The 21,632-nt window shown below is 42.3% G+C and overlaps 2 protein-coding genes across 2 annotated transcripts; both read left to right on the top strand.

Annotated features, from left to right (window-relative positions):
* Positions 1–5,183: 5,183 nt before the first annotated feature.
* eif4g2a (eukaryotic translation initiation factor 4, gamma 2a) lies at positions 5,184–12,389 on the top strand. The gene is made up of 21 exons (XM_088371585.1): positions 5,184–5,227; positions 6,402–6,509; positions 6,643–6,699; positions 6,803–6,928; positions 7,025–7,127; positions 7,231–7,362; positions 7,451–7,517; positions 7,598–7,749; positions 8,097–8,207; positions 8,300–8,482; positions 8,569–8,722; positions 8,802–8,968; positions 9,051–9,158; positions 9,276–9,383; positions 9,465–9,569; positions 9,677–9,892; positions 9,987–10,245; positions 10,574–10,778; positions 10,851–11,059; positions 11,136–11,257; positions 11,413–12,389. The coding sequence occupies exons 1-21, from the start codon at positions 5,187–5,189 to the stop codon at positions 11,476–11,478; spliced, it is 2,799 nt and encodes a 932-aa protein (XP_088227711.1). The 5' UTR covers positions 5,184–5,186; the 3' UTR covers positions 11,479–12,389.
* An 854-nt stretch (positions 12,390–13,243) lies between these two features.
* Positions 13,244–21,317, top strand: ctr9 (CTR9 component of Paf1/RNA polymerase II complex). The gene is made up of 23 exons (XM_088371851.1): positions 13,244–13,417; positions 13,782–13,880; positions 13,963–14,202; positions 14,283–14,400; positions 14,841–14,930; positions 15,015–15,271; positions 15,351–15,458; positions 15,577–15,813; positions 16,115–16,333; positions 16,522–16,705; positions 16,791–16,879; positions 16,959–17,144; positions 17,701–17,788; positions 17,867–18,015; positions 18,093–18,209; positions 18,519–18,664; positions 18,779–18,850; positions 19,093–19,228; positions 19,307–19,453; positions 19,541–19,692; positions 19,914–19,995; positions 20,513–20,622; positions 20,693–21,317. The coding sequence occupies exons 1-23, from the start codon at positions 13,373–13,375 to the stop codon at positions 21,138–21,140; spliced, it is 3,519 nt and encodes a 1,172-aa protein (XP_088227977.1). The 5' UTR covers positions 13,244–13,372; the 3' UTR covers positions 21,141–21,317.
* Positions 21,318–21,632: the final 315 nt, after the last annotated feature.

Raw genomic sequence — 21,632 nt, 5'->3', positions numbered from 1 at the left:
TGGCCCGCGAAGACAAATTGTGCATCAAATTCACGTGTCATTAGTACAGTTGCAAATTGTCTTCACTTTTAATAATATCTTTTTTTAAATATTTGACCAGTTTTTACTCGTCTGATTTGAAAATGAGTTATTTGTCAGTTTGTTTTGTAGCTTTTACTGTAGAGAATATGAGGTGCTCATACATTTATTTGGGTTGACAGTCATAATGGCCCTCCGAAAGAAGCTATGACTACAATGTGGCCCGTGTTAAAAATGAGTTTGAAACCCCTGCCTTAGTGTTTTTTTACCTTCCTATTGATATCCAATTTAAATACCAACTATAACAGACAAAATACATTTTAAATTAACTTTACAGATGATTTTTGAGATTTATTTTATCTTAATTTATCATAAATTTGGGCACCCCGACAGAGAAAATCCTCTTTTGCAGAAATAACAGCCTCTAAACGCCTCCTATAGATTCCAATGAGAGTCTGGATTCTGGTTGAAGGTATTTTGACCATTCTTCCTGACAAAATATCTCCAGTTCAGTCAGGTTTGATGATTTGCATATGACTGTATATATGTGTGTATGTAGCATCCCAGTAGTTTGGATTACAGGCTTTGTTTTTCAACCTTATTACTGTGAAAAAAATAATTATTGCATCTTTTAGGTGACTGAGGATCAGGAACAAAGTTTAAATGGCTTTGGTTTGGCATCTTCTGCAATACCAATGTATTGTAATGGCTATAGTGACATCTACTGGTCTACTGAAAACATACAAATTGGAGCAGCGCGATATGAGTCCTTTTCTTAGGAAGCCGAGACAGGGCCCCTCTGTTGTGAATAACAATGAAAAACATTGTGACGTTTGCTGTGGACCTACCTCAGTAATGCCACACCCACAGAAGCAGGTGTCAAAATAAAATAAAAGTTTTTCTTTTTTGCCCGACAAAGTGGCGGAGTAAGGCGGTTTTGGGCTTTTTGTAATAACACATCTTTGAATTCCAAAACGAAGACATTTGTAACACGACCCGACTATTTTTGGTCAAGGCATGCTAAACAAATAACGGTCTTGGCTCTGTCCTCTGAACAGCAAGAACGATGCTTTACAGCTCTGTTGCAGCTTTTTTTCCCCTCCAATTTTGAAACATATCCATTTCCTGTACAAGCAACCCCCTCTGTTATTTCTAATGCAGCCATGACCACAGTCACATCTGGGCTATAGCACAGATCCTGGCTTGAAATCAGCTTGTAGATAGCTTGCAAGTGGTCTGCAAGTGTGCGGCTTCCAGCACTTTACTTGACGGACACCGGACAGCCTCCCACATCACAGAGCGCATCTGCCACACTTGCTGGCCTGTAGGGACTACCCTATCAATATGAATCTTTTTAAATCTTTAGAAAGGACACAGTACATTCTAACGACAAGCAAATAATTGAAAATGGCACATAGCCTCTTGATTGTTATTTACTGCTTTTCTGCCAAGTCAGCAAAACGAACAGCCAATTCCTCCTCTCGCATACCAAAAGAACTGACGATTGTTGCTTCTTGTTATCATAGATGACCAAGGAAAGTAAATGTGACAAATTTACAAAGGCAAATTACTTACTCATCTTGTTTAACTTTCCTGTTTGTAGATTAGAATTGTTAATTAAAAGTGGATACCGACCTGTTTTTCTTTTGTATGATACATTGTTAATATTCCAAAAGAACATTGACGACGTATTAATCCCAATTAGACAAAGAAAAAAAAATCCCCTTCAAATTAAATCAGGTTTAAATTGAATTTTGCCATGCTAGGACAGAGGGTTCACCCAGAACTAATCCAAAGTGGACATTTGGCAGGAATTTAGGTTAAACTTGGGACACTCCATTTCACACGTTAATCTTTCTCCATCTATCCATTTTCGTTGTACTCTCATCTCTTTGAATCTTATGAGATCAGGTTAAGATCAATACATTTGGATCCTTTATGGCCAACATACACATGATAGCAGTTTACTTATCTGATTTATGAGTGGCATGTTTAAGCCTTGGCAATGCCTCTGCTTTCTGAGTGCTCTCAATAATTCATTACTCACACATAGGACTAATTATTTCGTGTTTATTAACATTAATTAATTGTAGCACAAGTGTGTGTGTACATGCGTAGTGTGTGTAGGTACGTGTTGTGTGTAGCAGAAGGGGTGGTGCCAACACAGATGGAAGTGACAGATGACTTACGGGTCTCATGCTATAATTAACGGGACAACAAAGCAAATTAACAATATTAAGGTAATTGTCGAAGGTCTTTAGTGATAGCAGACGCGCGGAGGAACTCTTTTAAACATTATCAATGTAACGCCACAGTTTTGCCAAAAGCAAGTGAACATCTTACTAAGGTGCACAAGAGCACAACATGTTCACAATTTATTATTATTATTAGCTTGTGATTTAATAATATTGTTGGAATTGGCTAGAATATGCAAACCTGTCTTCTGGGTATCCCTGAGAATAAAAGGAAGTGAAACTATTGCTGTTTCTTATTTAAGATCAAATAATAGCAATTCAACTAAATATGAATATGATAGCTATGCCTGAGCGACCTGCCGGACGAGCTGGCGGACGGCGCGGCGGCCATGGTGGAGTCGGACAAGACGCTGACGTCCACCGATTCTGCCGGACAGCGCGCCAGAATTCCCGTCGGGCCTCATCCTCAAGGTGACGCACGTACATCCCGTCCGCTCGTGTTGGGAGGAAGCGCTCCTGGCTAATTGCCATCCTGCCATCTTCTTCTTTTCGTGTCTTTGAAGTGCGAGTCAGATGACAGTTTCCCATGTCTTTACACAGTCTTTTGCTTTGTCATTGAATTCAGCAAGATCTTTTAAGATGCAGGGGTGGGGTAGGAGAGGGCAGACAAGGCAGTGATGCACAGCAAGAGCAACCCTAACCCTAAGCACAGCAAGAGCAAGCCTAACCCTAAGCACAGCAAAAGCGAGAGCAAGCCTAACACAAACCCTAACCCTAAGCACAGCAAGAGCAAGCCTAACCCTAAGCCTCAGCACAGCAAAAGCAAGCCTAAGCCTAACACAAACCCCAACCCTAACCCTAAGCACAGCAAGAGCAAGCCTAACCCTAAGCCTCAGCACAGCAAAAGCAAGCCTAAGCCTAACACAAACCCTAACCCTAAGCACAGCAAGAGCAAGCCTAACCCTAAGCCTCAGCACAGCAAAAGCAAGCCTAAGCCTAACACAAACCCTAACCCTAACCCTAAGCACAGCAAGAGCAAGCCTAACCCTAAGCCTCAGCACAGCAAAAGCAAGCCTAAGCCTAACACAAACCCTAACCCTAACCCTAAGCACAGCAAGAGCAAGCCTAACCCTAAGCCTCAGCACAGCAAAAGCAAGCCTAAGCCTAACACAAACCCTAACCCTAACCCTAAGCACAGCAAGAGCAAGCCTAACCCTAAGCCTCAGCACAGCAAAAGCAAGCCTAAGCCTAACACAAACCCTAACCCTAACCCTAAGCACAGCAAGAGCAAGCCTAACCCTAAGCCTCAGCACAGCAAAAGCAAGCCTAAGCCTAACACAAACCCTAACCCTAAGCACAGCAAGGGCAAGCCTAACCTTAAGCCTCAGCACAGCAAAAGCAAGCCTAAGCCTAACACAAACCCTAACCCTAAGCACAGCAAGGCAAGCCTAACCCTAAGCACAGCAAAACCAAGCTTAAGCCTAACACAAACCCTAACCCTAACCCTAAGCACAGCAAGTGCAAGCCTAACCCTAAGCACAGCAAAAGCAAGCCTAAGCCTAACACAAACCCTAACCCTAAGCACAGCAAGAGCAAGCCTTTTTCCAGTTTTTGCTGGGATCCTCCCCCCAATTTCCCCTCGCTTTCAATGGAAAATGTTTATCTGTGGTTTTGTTTGGTTTTAAGATTTTTAAGGGTTTGTAAAAGTTTTCTTTTTCTTTCTTTTTTTTTCTTTTTCAAGGGGCCACTCAGAGTGCGGCCGTGGTCAGCTACTACTACTACTACTACTACTACTACTACTACTATTACTAGTAGTACTACCAATAATAATAATAATAATAATAATAATAATAATAATAATAATAATAATAATAATAATAATAATAACTTAACTGAATATAATTACGATAAGTTGGAAAGATCCACTCGCCATAGATAACGACAGCAAGTTGCTTCTGACTCATCGTATTTCTCGGTAAGGTTTAAGGCGAGTTATTAAAACTAAAAGGGCTTGCCATCGAATCAGTTCCGGAATTGAACTGATTGCGAAACAGTGAGTTTTTAGTACGTGACGTCAGCGGGGCAAGCTGATGACGTTTCTAACAGCCCCCATTCAAAAGCGACTACCTCCCTCGTGACGCACGCAGCCAGTCAGCAGTCTTTCTTCTCAGCAGCCGCAAGCCTGTACGACAAGGCCGTCCTCTTATTTATTGGAAGCCGAAGCTTTCTGGTGATAATTACGTCAAATTATCATCAATTTCCCCTCATTTATCTACTATTTTTTTTATACTTGTCGAAAAGTGAACATTTAAGCTGACGTTCTTTTTGTAAAAGGTAAGCGCTTTCGGTATTTCACGGCTTGACCAATGTCAGCTACTTGACCTAGTTTGTGGGTTTCCGGAGATTTGATTATTGTCTTTATCTGATGTCAACTGAATAAATAAAATGTATTGAAATAGTTTCGATCATAAGTTATCATCTGACGATGTCTGCTTAATGGCCGTTTTGAAAAGACGTACTGGTGGTGGCTATGTGCTAACATCCGGTTTCTTAACAAAGACTTGAGGAAAAACGACGTCTGGATTCGCTTTTCCTGCTCTCAGTTTGAATTCTTATTCAAATCTAGTTTAGTACGATTCTACTAAGATCTTAACTAACGCGGTATCCTCAGTTAACATCAAAATCGCCCTTCCGCATTTTTAATTGAATCACCAAATTCTGACGGTATTATTACCTCGATCATTACTGTAAAGCATAATTAATTGAACATATAAGAGAATTCCATAAATGTTATAGTTGTAATGTATAAATATATTTGTTTGAATTGCCATAAAATCTAGACTTGGTTCTGGGCCTCTGTCGATCAGATGATTGCCCTGTCACAGAGACTTTAATCAATCGACTTTATCACAAGTACATTTCCAGTTAATGACGTATTCAGCCGACGCGTTCAGACAATGTTATGAAAACGAAATGGAGACGTCGATGTTTGCTAAGCTAATGCCTCGTGCCAGGTTAGCACCGCCTGTGTGTACCACTGATGAATTTTGCTCCACCGGCACGTGGAGCAGTCATGTGCTCACTGTTCCTTTTGATTAAATCGAGTTTCAGGTCAAATGAGAACGTACTTGGAACGATCGAAAGCCGTTTGAGAATGAGATCGGTCCAAATGAAGGGTCATGTAACATTCCAGTTTTTTAAAATTTAGTAGAACAATTTAGGGCGCACTAGGATCTAACTGTTAACTAGCAAAAAAATAATAATCTTCTAAAATCAAAACTACGGGAAGCAGTTTGAAAATGTTCTGTCCTTGGTATCTGGTCTAAGGTCCATGTACTAGGACGTCCTTGGAGGACAGGTTTGGCTACTACGAGTAGGAAAACTGTAGGACAACTAGCCCACAACTATATATCCTCCACTGTCTTATTAGGAACATGACAAGTGGTTACTATCTTTGGGAATGATCAACAAAACTGGAATTATCACTTCATGAGCCTAAAGAAAATCCCTTCATTGCAAAATTTGCCCAGATTAATGAATGACTTGACATTTTCTACCGCTAACATTTCCATTTGCATGATTTAAGTTAGGATTTTAGGACAGGGGATTCAAATGTCATGGTCATTTTGACGCTTTGACTTTGAAAACCTCTTTGAATTTTGACCCATATGAATTTATTGATGGAATAGTTACTTAACCTTGTCAGCTAATTGGCTGTAGCAGAGAGAAATAATTTGGGACCGAGTAATTAAGCCTTTTTTATTCAAATTGACTAGAATTTGTATTGGTGACATCAAAAAAGGTGAATCTTCCCTAAAAATGCACGTTTAGACATAAACTTAATGTCTCTGGATCCCATGAGTTTTCTAAAGTTATAGTGGTCATTCAAACCATACTAGACAATTTGGCAGACTGTCATTTTAGAGAAATGTTTTCATGTTATAAATCCTTTTTTTCCTTCACTTTGGTGCTGCTTATGGCCTTGTATGACCTAAAACCAGAGAGCCTTTTGAGCATTTATTTGATTTCCTTGGTATCCAGTTTAAGAATGTTCGTTCTCAGAAATGTTTTGGCATAGCAATAATAGGACAAGCTCATGCTCCTGTCGTTGTGTGAAACTGATTTTTGAATAGTTGAAATCTGAACATGCTTGTTGACTAACAGTGTTATTCTCTTCTCTGTTTGTAGGTTGTTTTTCCCTGATTCCTTCCCAGAACACAATTCTTTACCAAATATTTGTAGTCAAGCCGCCAAAGTGGAGAGTGTTGTTGCACCAGGGGTTCCTTCTCATTTCAGGTAGCCAATAACACGAGACGCGTTGCTTACTTTCATTGGGAGCGCTCCCGGAACATATCGCATGTAAACAGGACGTATCTCACGTATACACCCGTTTTCGTTTCAATGTGGTTTTTTTCTGTTTGTATCACAGAGTAGGGGGAGCAGGTGGGGGTGCACCTCAGCACTTTCCCAAGGCTGAAAGCAACAGGTGATTTTATTTTCATTTTTCATCTATGTCGTCAGTCAGTTGCATGTGTGGCAAATCTCTGCTGGCCTAAACGTAATCCAAACTAATTTTAAATTTGTTACAGCGAGTTCCTGGGGAAGGCCCCAGGTTCTGCCGCTCAGAGATGGATACCTTCTCGAAGCACTAGACGAGAAGCCAGCATCTATGCTGAGAAAGGCCAACACGATGCAATCTTCCGAAAAGTGAGAGGGTGAGTTTTGGCAGGAATGTCTCCACATCACTGCAGTGGTTTTGTGTTTTGCTCCCAGTTTATTGTGGCCCTCTGCTTATTTTTTTTTTTTTTTAGCATACTTAATAAGCTGACACCTGAGAAGTTTGACAAACTGTGCCTGGAGCTCCTCAATGTGGGTGTGGATTCAAAGCTTGTCCTGAAAGGAATCATCTTGTTGGTCAGTGTCTATAATTCTAGCATCCATTTGTATAGTGCATTGAGGCACTCGTTCATTATGTGCTTCAATGCACTTTTTTTTTTGTGACTTTTGCCCTTTTTAGATTGTTGACAAAGCCCTTGAAGAGCCCAAGTACAGTCAGTTGTATGCTCAGCTATGTCTACGCTTGGCAGAAGACGCACCAAACTTTGAAGATCCAGCAACAGAAAATCCCGGAACAAAAAAGCAGAATACCGTAAATGCCCAAATATTTTGAAGTTGCATTTGCAGTTTTTTTGTGACCCTTCTTCATTATTCAGATGTTTTTCTTTTCTTTGTTGCAGACCTTCAGAAGGCTTCTCATATCCAAGCTTCAAGATGAATTTGAAAATCGCGCCAGAAATGTTGAGGGTGTGCAGCATTTTACACTACATGTTTTACGTTTTTTGTCAAGGTCCCGTTTAACTTTTGTTGTTATTCTTCCTTGATAGTCTTTGACAAACAAGACTGCCCTCTCACCTCTGAAGAGGAGGAACAGCGTGCTGTTGCAAAGATTAAAATGCTTGGCAACATCAAATTCATTGGAGAACTTGGGAAACTCCACCTTATCCATGAATCCATCCTCCATAAATGCATCAAAACAGTAAGTTCCATTTAGGCAACATACTGTGGTACCTTTACTTAGTAGTGACCAGAATTATTATTTTTTTAATTACACACGACAGTGCCAAATGTCCGGCTGCTAACAAACTAACATGTTATGACAGCACAATGCTGCTATTCTTATAATGAATAAACGTAACAACAAACTATGTTATGGCGCCGGAAAGACTCAGTCCACATTTCCGTTCTTTTAAATGGGGAAAGGCGTGTGTGTTTTTATAAATCTGGTCGCACAATAAAATATTAAGTCTGGGGACCCATGTATGGTTAAAAAAAAAAGGTGTCTGGCAGAAACTTCAATTTCTTGACATACATTTTTACTTTAAGCTTCTGGAAAAGAAGAAGAGAGTCCAAATTAAGGATATGGGAGAAGACCTGGAATGCCTCTGTCAGATAATGAGGACGGTGGGACCCAAGCTTGATCACGATAAGGCTCGGGTACGATTCCCGGAAGTGCTGTTGCGACCAAGCAGCCACTTTTAATGCTTGCGATTTATGTAACTCACCTTTTCTTTTTGTGAATCCTCCAGTCCCTGATGAATCAGTACTTTGACCGCATGCAGGCCTTGACAAACAACAAGGAATTACCTGCAAGGATTCGCTTCCTGTTGCAGAATACAACGGAGCTGCGGCAGAACAACTGGGTGCCTCGGAAAGCGTATTTTGACAACGGACCAAAGACCATCAGCCAAGTTCGCCAGGATGCCGTAAAGGTTTGTTTACATTTTCAATCCCTTGCTTATTCATTAGCAGTTCACTCATCATTCTGGGCCGATGCTAACCTGAATGTGTTTTGCAGGACTTGGGTGTGTTCATTCCACCTCAGTCTGACTGCTTGAGGGCTGACTTTTTCATGGACAATACCTTCCTGGATAGCTCTTTCCTACAGGCCAGGGTCAGATATGACAAAGAAGGGCTCGGGGGCCTCGCTGACATGTTTGGACAAATGCCCGGTATGCCACAGTAAGGTTGTCTGCATGAGCCACAGTGCAACACAATTGCAATATTTGGTTTTGCTTATTATTTGTGCAGGGATTGGTATCGGAACGGGTCCTGGAGTTATTCAAGACCACTACTCTCCGACTTTGGGTCGCCACCGCTCTAACCCAATTTTCAATGGCCATATTGGGATTAACAGCAACAACTCGCATCAGCCCCAGTTTGACACAGGGAGCAAGCCTTTTATCAAGCCAATGCAGGTGATTGCCGCTGCGTGTTTTCATCTTGCTTCCATCCTGTCTATTCTCAACATTACAAATCTTGAACTGTCTGTCACCCCAGGGTCAGAGTTCACCGGTTTTCAGCCATAAACAGAATGGCTCGGTTCAGATGCAGTCTAAGGATATTGGCCCGCGCTTTAGCAAGAAAGGGATACTCAATGTTGATGAGGTACTTAGTTTTTTGAAGATGGTGGGAAGCCCCTCGCGAGGTTCTAATATGACATTAATTCATCTTGTAAGCAGATGACTTTGGTGATAGTTTTAACTTTATTTTTTATGCCATTAGATCAGCCTGAGGCCAGCACAGTCATTCATCTTAAACAAAAAAGTGCCAAAGCTGCAGCCACAGATGACGATGATGCCGCCAAGTGCCCAAGGTTCCCTAATAGGACAGGTAATTGAATGTTATATTTATTTTATTTTTAAAAAATGGCTTTTAAAAATTTGCATGGTTAATGTTTTTTTCTTTTTGTAGTCCCCACAGCTTGGTCTTAAAAGCAATCCTCCACCAATTCAGGAAAAACCTGCAAAGTCCAGCAAAAAACTACCTCCGACTAAGGAAGAGCTCCACAAAATGACGGTAATGTTCTTTTTTTCCTCTCTCTCTTCTCCCCCTCCTTCACGGCCTTGTACCTCAAAATGTGTATGACATGCAGCTTAACGCATTTGGCCATTGCCATGTTTTAGGAGACGCTGGTTGCAGACTATATGAACAACAAGAATGTTTCCGAGGCTGTGGCCGCTGTCAAGGAGATGAAGGCTCCAAAACACTTTTTATCTGAGATGTTAAACAAGATTGTGGTGTCTTCGCTCAGTCGCTCCGACGATGATAAGGAGCTTGCGAGCACCCTGATTCACGAACTCTGTACAGAGGGCCTTGTCACAAGGGAGAACATTCTGCAGGTGAGCGTAAACAACTCCTACAGCAGCAACACATGCATGCAGCACACAACAAAAGAGCATTAAATCATCTTCCCACCTTTTGCTCCATAAAAAGGCCATTCTTGGTGTCCTGGACCAGTGTCCCAAGATTGAGGAAGAAGTCCCATTGGTGAAATCGTACCTGGCTCAGTTTGCGGCTCGGGCGGCCGTCGTTGACCTCATCAGCATGACTGATTTGGCTCACCAGCTGGAGAACGGCGCCCATTTCCCGCTCTTCCTGCTCTGTCTGCAACAGATGGTCAAGCTCAAGGATTGCGAGTGGCTTGCCGATGTTTTCCAGAAGAGCAAAGTCAACATGCAGAAGATGCTACCTGGTATGGCCGACACCAGCTCACTTCTAAGCCATCATTTTAGACTCATTTGCTTTTGTTTAGGAATGTTGTTCCACAATCAAATCTTTCGCCAACAAATCTCTTCACCAGTAGATAAATATCTGGCTTGGTTATCCAAAAGTGGGCAACCCGAAACCTTTTAGCCAACAGTTTGTTTTTTGGGGATTTTCTACCCCGAATCTCTTCAAAGTTTGGCGCACTCAAATTGTTAATGACTCTGTAGCGTTAATAATAATGCAATCAAAGCTCCAGTTTTTATTGGGGTAGAGTCACTTTACTTTTTACCCTGTATTTTATCTCCCTTCCTTAGAAATGGACCAGAACAAGGACCGCATGTTGGAGATTCTGGAGGGCAAAGGCCTGAGCTTTTTGTTCCCACTTATGAAGCTGGAGAAGGAGCTTCTGAAGCAAATCAAAGTGGACCCCTCTCCGCAGTCCATCTACAAGTGGATTAAAGATAACATCTCTCCCAAACTGCACACCGACAAAGGCTTTGTCAACATCCTCACCACCAGGTACACTACACCCTCCTTCATACACACAGGCTTTTACTCAGCTTGCGCTCATTGTATTTTTTTCCCTGATAGTTTCTTGCAGTACATTGCCTATGAGATCAACCCAGATGACGACGAAGAGCAGCTGGCATCTCCTAGCAAAGAGCAGCTTGATGAGGAGAAGCAGCTGCTGCTTTCTTTCAAGCCCGTCATGCAGAAGTTCTTGCACGATCACACTGACTTGCAAGTCAGCGCACTCTATGCGCTACAGGTCCACTGTAACGCCAAACAATTCCCCAAAGGTGACCACCTCCACCACCACACGCACGCGTGTGCCCACATGCAAGTAGAAATGCTAAACGTGCTCTCTGTTTCCAGGCATGCTGCTGCGCTTCTTTGCCTATTTTTATGACATGGAAATCATCGAAGAAGAAGCCTTCCTAACATGGAAAGAAGACGTCACCCAAGAGTATCCAGGAAAAGGAAAAGCCTTGTTTCACGTACGTTCACGCCCCACAAACAACTTGATGTGTGCACATGGAGCCGCATCACAACACAAATGAAATGCCCAAATGTTCAAATTTCATCAAACAAAAGTCCACTTGCCATTTTGAGTGATCCTGAAAATAACCGGTGTGATTTGTTTGCCATGCAGGTGAACCAGTGGCTCACCTGGCTGGAAACTGCTGAAGATGAGGAGTCAGAGGATGAAGATTACTAAGATCCCCTCCCGCAGTGTTGGAATTTGAGTCCTCTTTTTACTACTTTGCCTCAGTCAGCAACAACGCTACTGTTACTAATCGACTACAGCCAGCGTCAACATGTAATGGTTCTATTTAAAGACGTAATTTGCCCCAAGTATATTTTGGAATTGATTTACATTTAGGGTAACAGGAAGTGTTTTGCTGAACATACACACAGTTTCATAATCAGGTTGCAGTCATCATGTGCTGCTGTTTACAAATGAGAACATACATTATCAAGAGGCTCATTTTTATCTGTTTTTAGATGCACTTTGCTGCACATCACGAGTTGTTGCAATAGTATCATACATGTTCTTAATTTTGATATAAAGAACAATCCTAAATTGCAGATTTTTGTGTTTGACAGCTGTGTGGAAGCTCATCTGATCATTTTGTTACTTGTGTTGAATCTGACACCAGGCTGCCATTTTGTATGTTTGGCATACGGCACAAGTAACTAATGACGAGAGTGCCGATAAGTTGCCATTTATGTTTTTTTTTTTCTTTTCCTCTAAGCAATGAATTCATTTTGCTTCTAGGGTTTCTGATGCTTTCAAAATAGCTTGATGGGTAGTTTTTTTTTTTTTATTAATAAATCATGTATTTTGGAGTGTGGATATTAATGTGCTGTAAAATAAATCTGTGTTGCCTTTTTTAATTTATCACTTTTTATAAATATACCTCTGTATCTGACTATACTTGAAAGTGTTTTATCATCGAGACAGCCAAAGTTTAGTTTCCAGTTTGCCATATAGTCGGGGTTTTTAAGTGGTCTCTTTAATCTTCTTGCATGTGACCACCTGCGCTTTCTTTTGGGTGTCGATGTAACGTAAGTAACGGTTGAGTGGGCGTCTGCAGATCATCCTTGAATAAAATACATTTCATGGTCGCTGGTTTGTGTGTTGCTTGGACAGCCAATTCAGTGGTGCCTTGTGCCATGTAACTCATCTTAATTCCTGTTATCAAAATTGATTATATACTGGTGCTGAAAATGGATTTTGGAAACGGCTACAATAAAAGATCAGCATTTCAAGATGTTTTGTTAATCTTTATTAAGGGTATGCATCTCCGGTGACTTTCATGCATGTCTTGTTAAATGGGGTGGAGTGCAAGGAGGTTCATTCTAAAGTGGAGCAATTCAACTCAGTGGGGTTTTTGACTCTGTAGTACCAACTCAGGTTTCAGAGGGTATAATGCAATGATTTGTCATTTAACAATACAAACTTGACCAGTAATGCAAATTTATTTTCAAAGGATGGCTTATATTGTCATCCCTTTAATAAAGCATTGGATATGTACATCAATACAGAGGATGTGATACAGTTCAAGGAGGTTATATTTTAAAATTGGTTATGACACTGGTGGTGTTTATCAATCCATGTCCTCATGCCTACCGCTTATTCTCTAGAACAATTTAAAATTAACCAAATTAAAATGAAATAAAAACGAATCAAATCTCCCAAAAATTTATAAAGCCAAATATGTAATGCGTCTTGCCACAACAGGATTTGGGTATTTTGGCCTGTTTTGCGACCCTAAAGTACCATTATTAAGTGGTCAAGAAATTCAAGCTATTCGTTCTTGATAATGCACACCTGTAATGCGGTAATGCACCATTTGCAGATACTGTTTTTGATGATTTAAACCGAGGTGACAACTCATGAAACTCAGACCTAGCATTGCGAATTTCCATCACTAAATAAGCGAAGTCGTAAAAATGACAATGTAGTGATTTGTCCGATCGGACGCAGTTTTCGGTTGCACAATCTATGTGCTGGCTTCCGGTGCAAGGCAGCAATTTACGACCAGGCTATTTGGCTGCACTGGCATTAAAGTTTCTGTCAACTGCATTTGTTTGTTTTTTCCTCCAAGATGTCTCGAGGGTCTATCGAGATCCCTCTGCGGGACACCGATGAGGTAAATCTTTTTGATTTTTATTTATGCTGGTTCTCAAACGGCCGCTGCTGTGTTATTAGCAATGTATGCTATTGCTAACCTCAGAATTGTTCTGCACTGCATAGTGCTTCATTAGTGACATAGAGGCACTTACTGTATGTCCAAATTAGCCTTTCTGTATTTTAATATACACTGGGAAAATATTGTGATAAACTTAAGTAAATCGGTGTAGTGTTGTTAATCAGACACACACTAAAATACTACCTTTCACTGTACGCCAAACGGAATGGAAATCCTATTCCTGCAGATGAATTGTGATTGTCTTATTTATGTATTTGTATCTAATCATCAAATTCATTTAAATCCAATGCATTTCATCCTGCAGGTCATCGAGCTTGATTTTGATCAACTGCCTGAAGGTGATGAGGTCATCAGCATCCTGAAGCAGGAGCACACACAGCTCCACATATGGATTGCCTTGGCGGTGAGCATCTATACTTTTTGCAGATGTAAAGCTCCTCAAATAAGCAATGAAACAATGACACTACCATGTTTTCTTCTCTCAGCTGGAGTACTACAAGCAGGGCAAAACAGAGGACTTTGTCAAACTCCTGGAGGCGGCACGTATCGATGGGAACCTGGATTACAGCGACCACGAGAAGGATCAGATGACATGTCTAGACACTCTGGCAGCTTACTACGTGCAGCAGGCACGCAAGGAAAAGAACAAAGATGCCAAAAAAGAGCTCATCACACAGGCCACACTCTTGTACACGATGGCAGACAAGATCATTATGTATGATCAGGTGAGATCAATATCTCAGAGCAGGTGACAAAAAAAGAAGCGTTTATGTTGAATGAATGCAACTCGTCTTGTCTCGTTCAGAACCATTTGCTGGGTAGAGCCTGCTTTTGCCTATTGGAAGGAGACAAGATGGACCAGGCTGATGCTCAGTTCCAATTTGTCCTCAACCAGTCCACAAATAACATCCCTGCGTTACTTGGCAAGTTGAACACTATAAAATTAAGGTTTTTAGGAATATCGCAACACTTTTGTGCATTTGTCTTCATTAATTTATTTATTTTTGTTTATGTATTTGACTTTACAACTCGAAGGGGATACAAAGCACAAAAACCTGCAAAAAAACATCAACTGATGGACTTGTTTTGTACGACTTTGTTTTGGATTTGTTATTTTTTTATCATTAGAGGAGTTTACAATGTCATTTTAATCAAATGATAGAAAAAGAACATTAATGTAGAAGCATTGTTGCAGCACCAGCCACTGAAGAAGAGAAGTAATAATATGAAAAAAAGAACAGGAGCTTGTCCATCAAAAAAAAAAAAAAAACTCTGGATGATCATAAACCACGTTTAACAATACAATTGTGCAAATAATGAGACTTGACCCACTGATGTAGCTCATCTTTTTGTTGTTTATCAGGAAAGGCTTGCATCTCCTTCAATAAAAAAGATTACAGAGGAGCACTGGCGTACTACAAAAAGGCTCTGCGCACAAACCCCGGCTGTCCAGGTAAAGGTTTTAAACCGTTGCCTTCACTTTTCTAGTCATGCATACATGACATGCTGTATCGCATTGATTTTTGGATGTGACCAGCTGAGGTAAGGCTGGGCATGGGCCACTGCTTCGTCAAGCTCAACAAACTGGAGAAAGCTCGCCTGGCGTTTGGTCGGGCCCTGGAGCTCAACCCCAAATGCGTGGGAGCCCTCGTGGGCCTGGCTGTGCTGGAGCTCAACAACAAGGAGGCCGACTCCATCAAGAACGGAGTGCAGCTCCTGTCGCGCGCCTACACCATCGACCCCAGCAACCCAATGGTGCTCAACCACCTCGCCAACCACTTCTTCTTCAAAAAGGTAGGCAAGTTTCATCACACCCGCTCGCTCAACGTCCTTTTAAATGTCGTTCACATTGTTCGCCGTTATCTGCTTTCAGGACTACAGCAAAGTTCAGCACCTGGCATTGCATGCTTTCCACAACACGGAAGTGGAGGCCATGCAGGCGGAGAGCTGCTACCAGTTGGCTCGATCTTTTCATGTGCAGGTAGCATCCATGGCAATTGAGACGTAGCTTCCATCTGATTTAATACAGAAGTTGTTCTTTCTATTGGACTCTAAACAGACATACTACATGTCATTCGTCTTTCCTCCTCTGTTCTCAGGAGGATTATGACCAAGCCTTTCAGTATTACTACCAGGCCACCCAGTTTGCTTCGTCCACCTTCGTGTTGCCCTTCTTCGGCCTGGGACAGATGTATGTTTATCGAAGAGACAAAGAGAATGCAGCCCAGTGCTTCGAAAAGGTTTTAAAGGCCTACCCCAACAACTATGAGACCATCAAAATTCTGGGCTCCCTGTATGCAACGTCTGACGACCAGGAAAAACGAGACATTGCCAAAGTACGTATGTCCTAAATACTCAACAATCTGTCATATTTGTGCAGTGTTGCCACTGTGCCATACTATTGATGACGAGTCTAGAGTGTGGGGTACCTCTCGCCCTAATGAAAAATGAAACTCGACGAACTTTTTACAAACCAGTACCTAAAAATACTCAGCTCTTCAGTTACCACTGATTCCATTATCATACGTAGATAGGATGGTCCAATTACTAAGTTTAAAGAATTTTGAAAAAAATGCTCAATCAAAAAAAAAAAAGTAGACATTATTGTTGCAAGAAATCTTCATCTTTGCTTCGTAGGGTCACTTGAAGAAGGTAACCGAGCAGTACCCCGACGACGTGGAAGCCTGGATCGAGCTGGCTCAGATCCTGGAACAGACCGACATCCAAGGTGCGCTGTCTGCGTACGGCACAGCCACCCGCATCCTGCAGGAGAAAGTGCAGGCGGACGTGCCGCCGGAGATCCTCAACAACCTGGGGGCGCTTCATTTCCGGCTGGGTAACCTGGAAGAAGCCAAGGTAGAGGCCCGTGACTCTAAATTGCATCACGTTTTGACTGTTGCGTAACCGCAGAGCGTCCAGTTCACAAAGCAACAAGCTTGAAGCTGCTATGTTAATGTCACAAAAACCACCGCCATGTTTTTAAGGGACAATAGCACTGTGTTGTAAATTATCGACATTAAAACGAAACGTTTCCCCTCCTCCAGAAATACTTCCTTGCCTCTCTGGAACGGGCCAAAGCCGAGGGAGAGCACGACGAGCACTACTATAACGCCATTTCCGTCACCACCTCCTACAATCTGGCGCGTCTGTACGAGGCCATGTGTGAATTCCACGAGGCGGAGAAGCTCTACAAAAATATTCTGAGAGAGCATCCCAACTATGTGGACTGTAAGTACACCAAATCTACAACTATACATCACGCAGCTGAAGTATGATGAAAGGCGATTGCGTAACATTTCTTTTTGGCTTGCAGGCTATTTGCGACTCGGTGCGATGGCACGCGACAAAGGCAATTTCTACGAGGCTTCTGATTGGTTCAAAGAGGCCCTTCAGATTAATCAGGTATATTTCGGTCAAAGAATCTGGTAATGTTTTGGCATTCCAGACCGTCATCACCATTCTCTTTTACTGTTTGTTGCAGGATCACCCGGATGCCTGGTCCCTCATAGGGAACCTCCACTTGGCCAAACAGGAATGGGGACCTGGTCAAAAGAAGTTTGAGCGTATTCTGAAGCAGCCGTCCACGCAAAATGACACCTACTCCATGTTGGCTCTGGGCAATGTGTGGCTGCAGACCCTCCACCAGCCCACAAGAGACCGCGAGAAGGTGCAGTCACAAAATATATTTCTCTTCTTTCTCAAGAGGATTATGCAGATATTTTGGTGGAGGACATGGGCCAAGCAGGACTTTGTCTCCTAAAACCTGTGGGTGTGACGTGGACCCACATGGGGAACTGGAATGCAGGCCCCTACTTTAGCCCCATCTATTGTATTGAAAGGAGCCAATTTTTAATAACAGTCTGGCTTCAATTTTGTGTGTCCAAGGAGGAAGTACATGAGGAATTTAGTATTTAATTTATTTGTTTTATTTAATAACTTTTTTTCATAATCCTGCTGGTCTTGAGATACAGTATGCGTATATTTTAAAATATTTTTATTTTCTAAACACAAACAGTGGTCTCTCCTGAGTTGTAAGTTAGTTTGTTGGTTAGCAGAGTATGCAAAAGTTGTACATTTGTGTAAGGTTCAGGCCAAAGAAGGTGCCCTTTAATTTTAGGTGAGCATGGTGTTTACATTTATATACATTATTTAATTTACTGTACATTATTTGTGGCACTCTGCATTCTACTGACCTTTCCTTGTCAATGTTCTCATGTGTTCAGGAAAAGAGACACCAGGATCGTGCCTTGGCTATTTACAAACAGGTCCTGCGAAATGATGCCAAGAACCTCTATGCGGCCAATGGAATTGGTGTGTTGAGCTTCCTATGATTTTAAAAACAAACACCAGTGCCAGATGTTGATCTCAGCCGGAATATCTCATATCCAGGTGCCGTCCTAGCCCATAAGGGCTACTTCAGAGAGGCCCGGGATGTGTTTGCACAAGTAAGGGAGGCTACGGCCGACATCAGCGACGTGTGGTTGAATCTGGCTCACATCTACGTGGAGCAGAAGCAGTACATCAGCGCTGTGCAGATGGTAAGAGGACTATATATTGACAACTATTGTGTCTGCGCATCAATGAGAGCACTAAATTGTGAATTTCTGCTGTGCAGTATGAGAACTGCCTCAAGAAGTTTTACAAACACCAGAATACGGAGGTGTTGCTCTACTTGGCGCGAGCACTCTTCAAATGTGGCAAACTCCAGGAGTGCAAGCAGATGCTGCTGAAGGTAAAATCAGAGATGCGCTTCTCAAACTGTAACTTGGGTGTCTGTTAGGTCATACCAATTTTTTTTTTTTTAATTTATTTCATGACCATGTTTTTTGTTTTTTTTAAATATAGAATTCTGTAGTATTGAACTATTTAATGAAATAGTTTAAAAAATAAGTCCAGTTTCTCTGGCATTTAAGGATAGTTATGTTGAATTGGGTGGTGGTCCCTGAACCTGAAAAGCTTTGAGAACCTCTGCCATCAAAAGGTCTTTCTTTTGTCATTTAGCTCTATGAGCTGTTGTAATGGCTTGTCGTGTTGCAATCAGGCCCGCCACGTGGCACCCAATGATACGGTCCTCATGTTCAACGTGGCCCTGGTGCTTCAGCGGCTTGCCACTCTGGTGCTCAAGGATGAGAAGAGTAACCTGAAGGCTGTGCTGAGCTCTGTCAAAGAGCTGGAACTCGCTCACAGGTAGCAGTGGTCACTTTCTACTCAGGGACGTCCACACCTTTGATTGACAGTTGGACGGTGCGGAGCGGGCCATTTGTAAAAACGCTTGTTCGTCACATCCTTGTCCCCTCGCAGGTATTTCAGTTACCTCAGCAAAGCTGGAGACAAGATGAGATTTGACCTCGCACATGCAGCTTCTGAAGCCAGGTATGTTTGGAAATGCAAACAAGTGTTTGTTTTGTCTCAAGCCACCTGTGTATTTGGGCTTACTGCACCAATTACTGCAGTTGTGGTGTTTTTTTCACTTGTTCCTTCTCCATATTGTCTATTTAAAGTTTGGTCTCATTCTGCTCCACTTATTTTTTTTATGTGTCTGCTAGATTATAATAATCGTGTTGGATTGGATTCCCTCTCGTTTCCTAATTTGACCGTGTGTTGTGTATTGGCAGGCAGTGCTCCGATCTGCTGAGTCAGGCTCAGTACCACGTGGCACGTGCCAGAAAACAGGACGAGGAGGAGAAGGAACTCCGGGCCAAACAAGAACAAGAGCGCGACCTGTTACGCCAGCAGTTGATGAAGGAGCAGGTACGTAAATCACAACCAACATTTCAGGATTGGGGGTGTGATCTGCTGACATTGTGCTCCTCAAAATAAACTGTCCAGGAAGAGAAGAAGAGCCGGGAAGCTGAGGAGCAGAAGAAGCTGCTGGAACAGAGAGCTTTGTATGTAGAGAAGACCAAGAACTTGCTCAACTTCACCGAGGGCGTCTCCAAGGAGAAGAAAAAGGGCAGTGGTGGAGGTGGCGGACGTGTGAGTGACGCACACATATGATCACACACAGACTAGGGCGAATGTAGCGCAAAAAAAATAACATGACTTCTCTCTGTCCACTCCTAGCGCAAGAAGGGAGGCGACATGGACGAGTTTGTCAATGACGACTCCGACGAAGATCTGCCCATAAAGAAAAAGAAGAAGAAGAAGGCAGCCAGCGGGAGCGAGCAGGACGAGGGTGAAGACGGAGAAAAGAAGGCCCGCCGGAAGAGAAAGAAGTGAGTGTGCCAGTGTCATCTGTCACCGATTGAACAGTCACTAAATTTAATGTTAAAACTAAGCATAATCTTAATGGTTGAAGCTTTTTTTTATGGAATACAGTACATTTAATAATACAGTCGTCTGTAACATTTTAAATGCGTTCACACCAGATATTCTAGAACAGTTTTCAACCATTCATTTTGTGGAACTGAGTCTTTTTTTTTTTTTGCTGTTGCAGAGGTCGAGAAGACAGTGATGAAGAAGGAGGAGCGCAATCCAAGAAGCAGCGCAAAACCAAAGAGCGCAAGAGGATCGAAAAGGTACCCTCGAACTGATGTAGATGATACTTAACAAAGCCCAAAAATTGCTTCTTCCAAATCCATAGAAGGCGTGCACAAATATTAGAGCCGTACAAATGAACTAGTTTTGATTTAACTGATTAGCTCTTTCAAATTAGTAAAACCTTTTTTTCTTTCCTCAATTTGTTGTTTCATACATATTAGCACATTACAGCTGTTTATGCTGGTTCCCTCTAGTGGTACAGGAATGAACCACTAAGTACATTTCATGGGTTTGGATTTCATTTTGAAGAACAGTATTTTGGCTCAGTTTTTATTGTAATGCATTTTCATTTGTTCTGATTTTCATATGTTAATTTTATAACTCTAATGTTACAGTGGCTTACAATAATATGAAGTAGAATTTTTAGGTGGTACTAGCTGTAAGCAAAAAAAAAGATGCGATGAGTGAAAAACGTTGAGTCTAATAGATGGCTGGATGTAGATGGCTAGATTGATTTATTTATTTATTTTTTAATTTTCTGATGTCCTTTTTCAGTTTCAGCTTGAGCGTCCCCCGCCTTCTCTCAAAGGCAAGATCAAGTCAAAGGCAATTATCTCATCTTCTGAGTCTTCAGACGAGGATGGCCTGAAAATAGCAGAGGACAGGTAAAAGACAAGTGGAAGGAGATGGCGTCGCAGAAATAATGTCTCACGAATCCACTTTTTTCCTCTTCAGGAACCAAAGAGACAGCGGTTCCGGATCCGACGATGATGATGACGACGACGACCACAGGAAGCGCATTGTATCGGAAAGCGACTCCGACGCCGGTAGGAACCGCTCCGGCAGCGAGGCGGGCAGCCCTCAGGGAAGGAACCGCTCGGGCAGTGAAGTGGGTAGCCCTCAGCGATCCGTGGGCAGCCCCCAGCGCTCAGGAGGCTCCGACGACGATGACTCTGGCAGCGACCGTCCGGTGAAGAAAAGGAGGGCGCAGCAACAGTCTGACTCGGACCAGTCAGACAACGAGAGCAAGAGGTCGGGATCGGACGACGAGTCACGACCCGGTTCACCTGTCGCGGCATCAGAGCGAGAATCAGAACCGGGGTCTGACAACGAAGGGTCCCCTCGCCGCTCTGACAATGCATCAGAACCCGAGGGCTCCAACAATGACGATGACAGTGATTAGGTTTTGACAGACATGCCTCATTTATGCCTATACTTAGTTTTTCTTTTTTAGAACAGCATTACCATGTACCGTCTTATTTTGTTGTCCCAAAGGATGAATGTTTGAAAAGTGGGAAATACTGTATTTTATGTCAACCTAAAGACAAATGACATTAAAAAATGTTCTTCACTTTTTTCACAGTGTGTCCAAAGTTTTGATTGGTACTGTATTTTTGGTGTGCTAAAACAGGCAACTTGGAAACAAACAGTAAATGCACAATTGTCACAGGCAGTCAATTCGGCAGTAGAGAAGCGGAGGAAAAAGGGGCTTATGGAGGGTGCTGGGCGGGGGCGAGGGTGGGGGGGTTGTCAGCTGGTTTTGATGTGAAGTGAATATAAGCACAAGAGCATCTTGAAGGCTTCTTACGTGAATCAGACCATTGGCCAAATAACAATGACAATAATATATATTTAAGCATTTGTTTTTCTTTCAGGAGAGCTGCACTGGCTTAAG

The sequence above is a fragment of the Syngnathus floridae genome, chromosome 3 (assembly GCF_059516105.1).
Source record: "Syngnathus floridae isolate MCC-2025c chromosome 3, RoL_Sflo_1.0, whole genome shotgun sequence".
Taxonomy (NCBI): domain Eukaryota; kingdom Metazoa; phylum Chordata; class Actinopteri; order Syngnathiformes; family Syngnathidae; genus Syngnathus; species Syngnathus floridae.
This window is presented reverse-complemented; position numbering and strand designations above follow the sequence as displayed.

Excerpts from the sequence above, each read along its gene's own strand:
- eif4g2a (XM_088371585.1), top strand. The coding sequence starts at position 5,187 with ATGGAGACGTCGATGTTTGCTAAGCTAATGCCTCGTGCCAG. Across the intron at positions 9,384-9,464 it reads AAGGTTCCCTAATAGGACAG|TCCCCACAGCTTGGTCTTAA; the intron begins GTAATTGAATGT and ends TTCTTTTTGTAG. Across the intron at positions 11,258-11,412 it reads AAGGAAAAGCCTTGTTTCAC|GTGAACCAGTGGCTCACCTG; the intron begins GTACGTTCACGC and ends TTTGCCATGCAG.
- ctr9 (XM_088371851.1), top strand. The coding sequence starts at position 13,373 with ATGTCTCGAGGGTCTATCGAGATCCCTCTGCGGGACACCGATGAG. Across the intron at positions 14,203-14,282 it reads AGATCATTATGTATGATCAG|AACCATTTGCTGGGTAGAGC; the intron begins GTGAGATCAATA and ends TGTCTCGTTCAG. Across the intron at positions 19,229-19,306 it reads AGCAGTTGATGAAGGAGCAG|GAAGAGAAGAAGAGCCGGGA; the intron begins GTACGTAAATCA and ends TAAACTGTCCAG.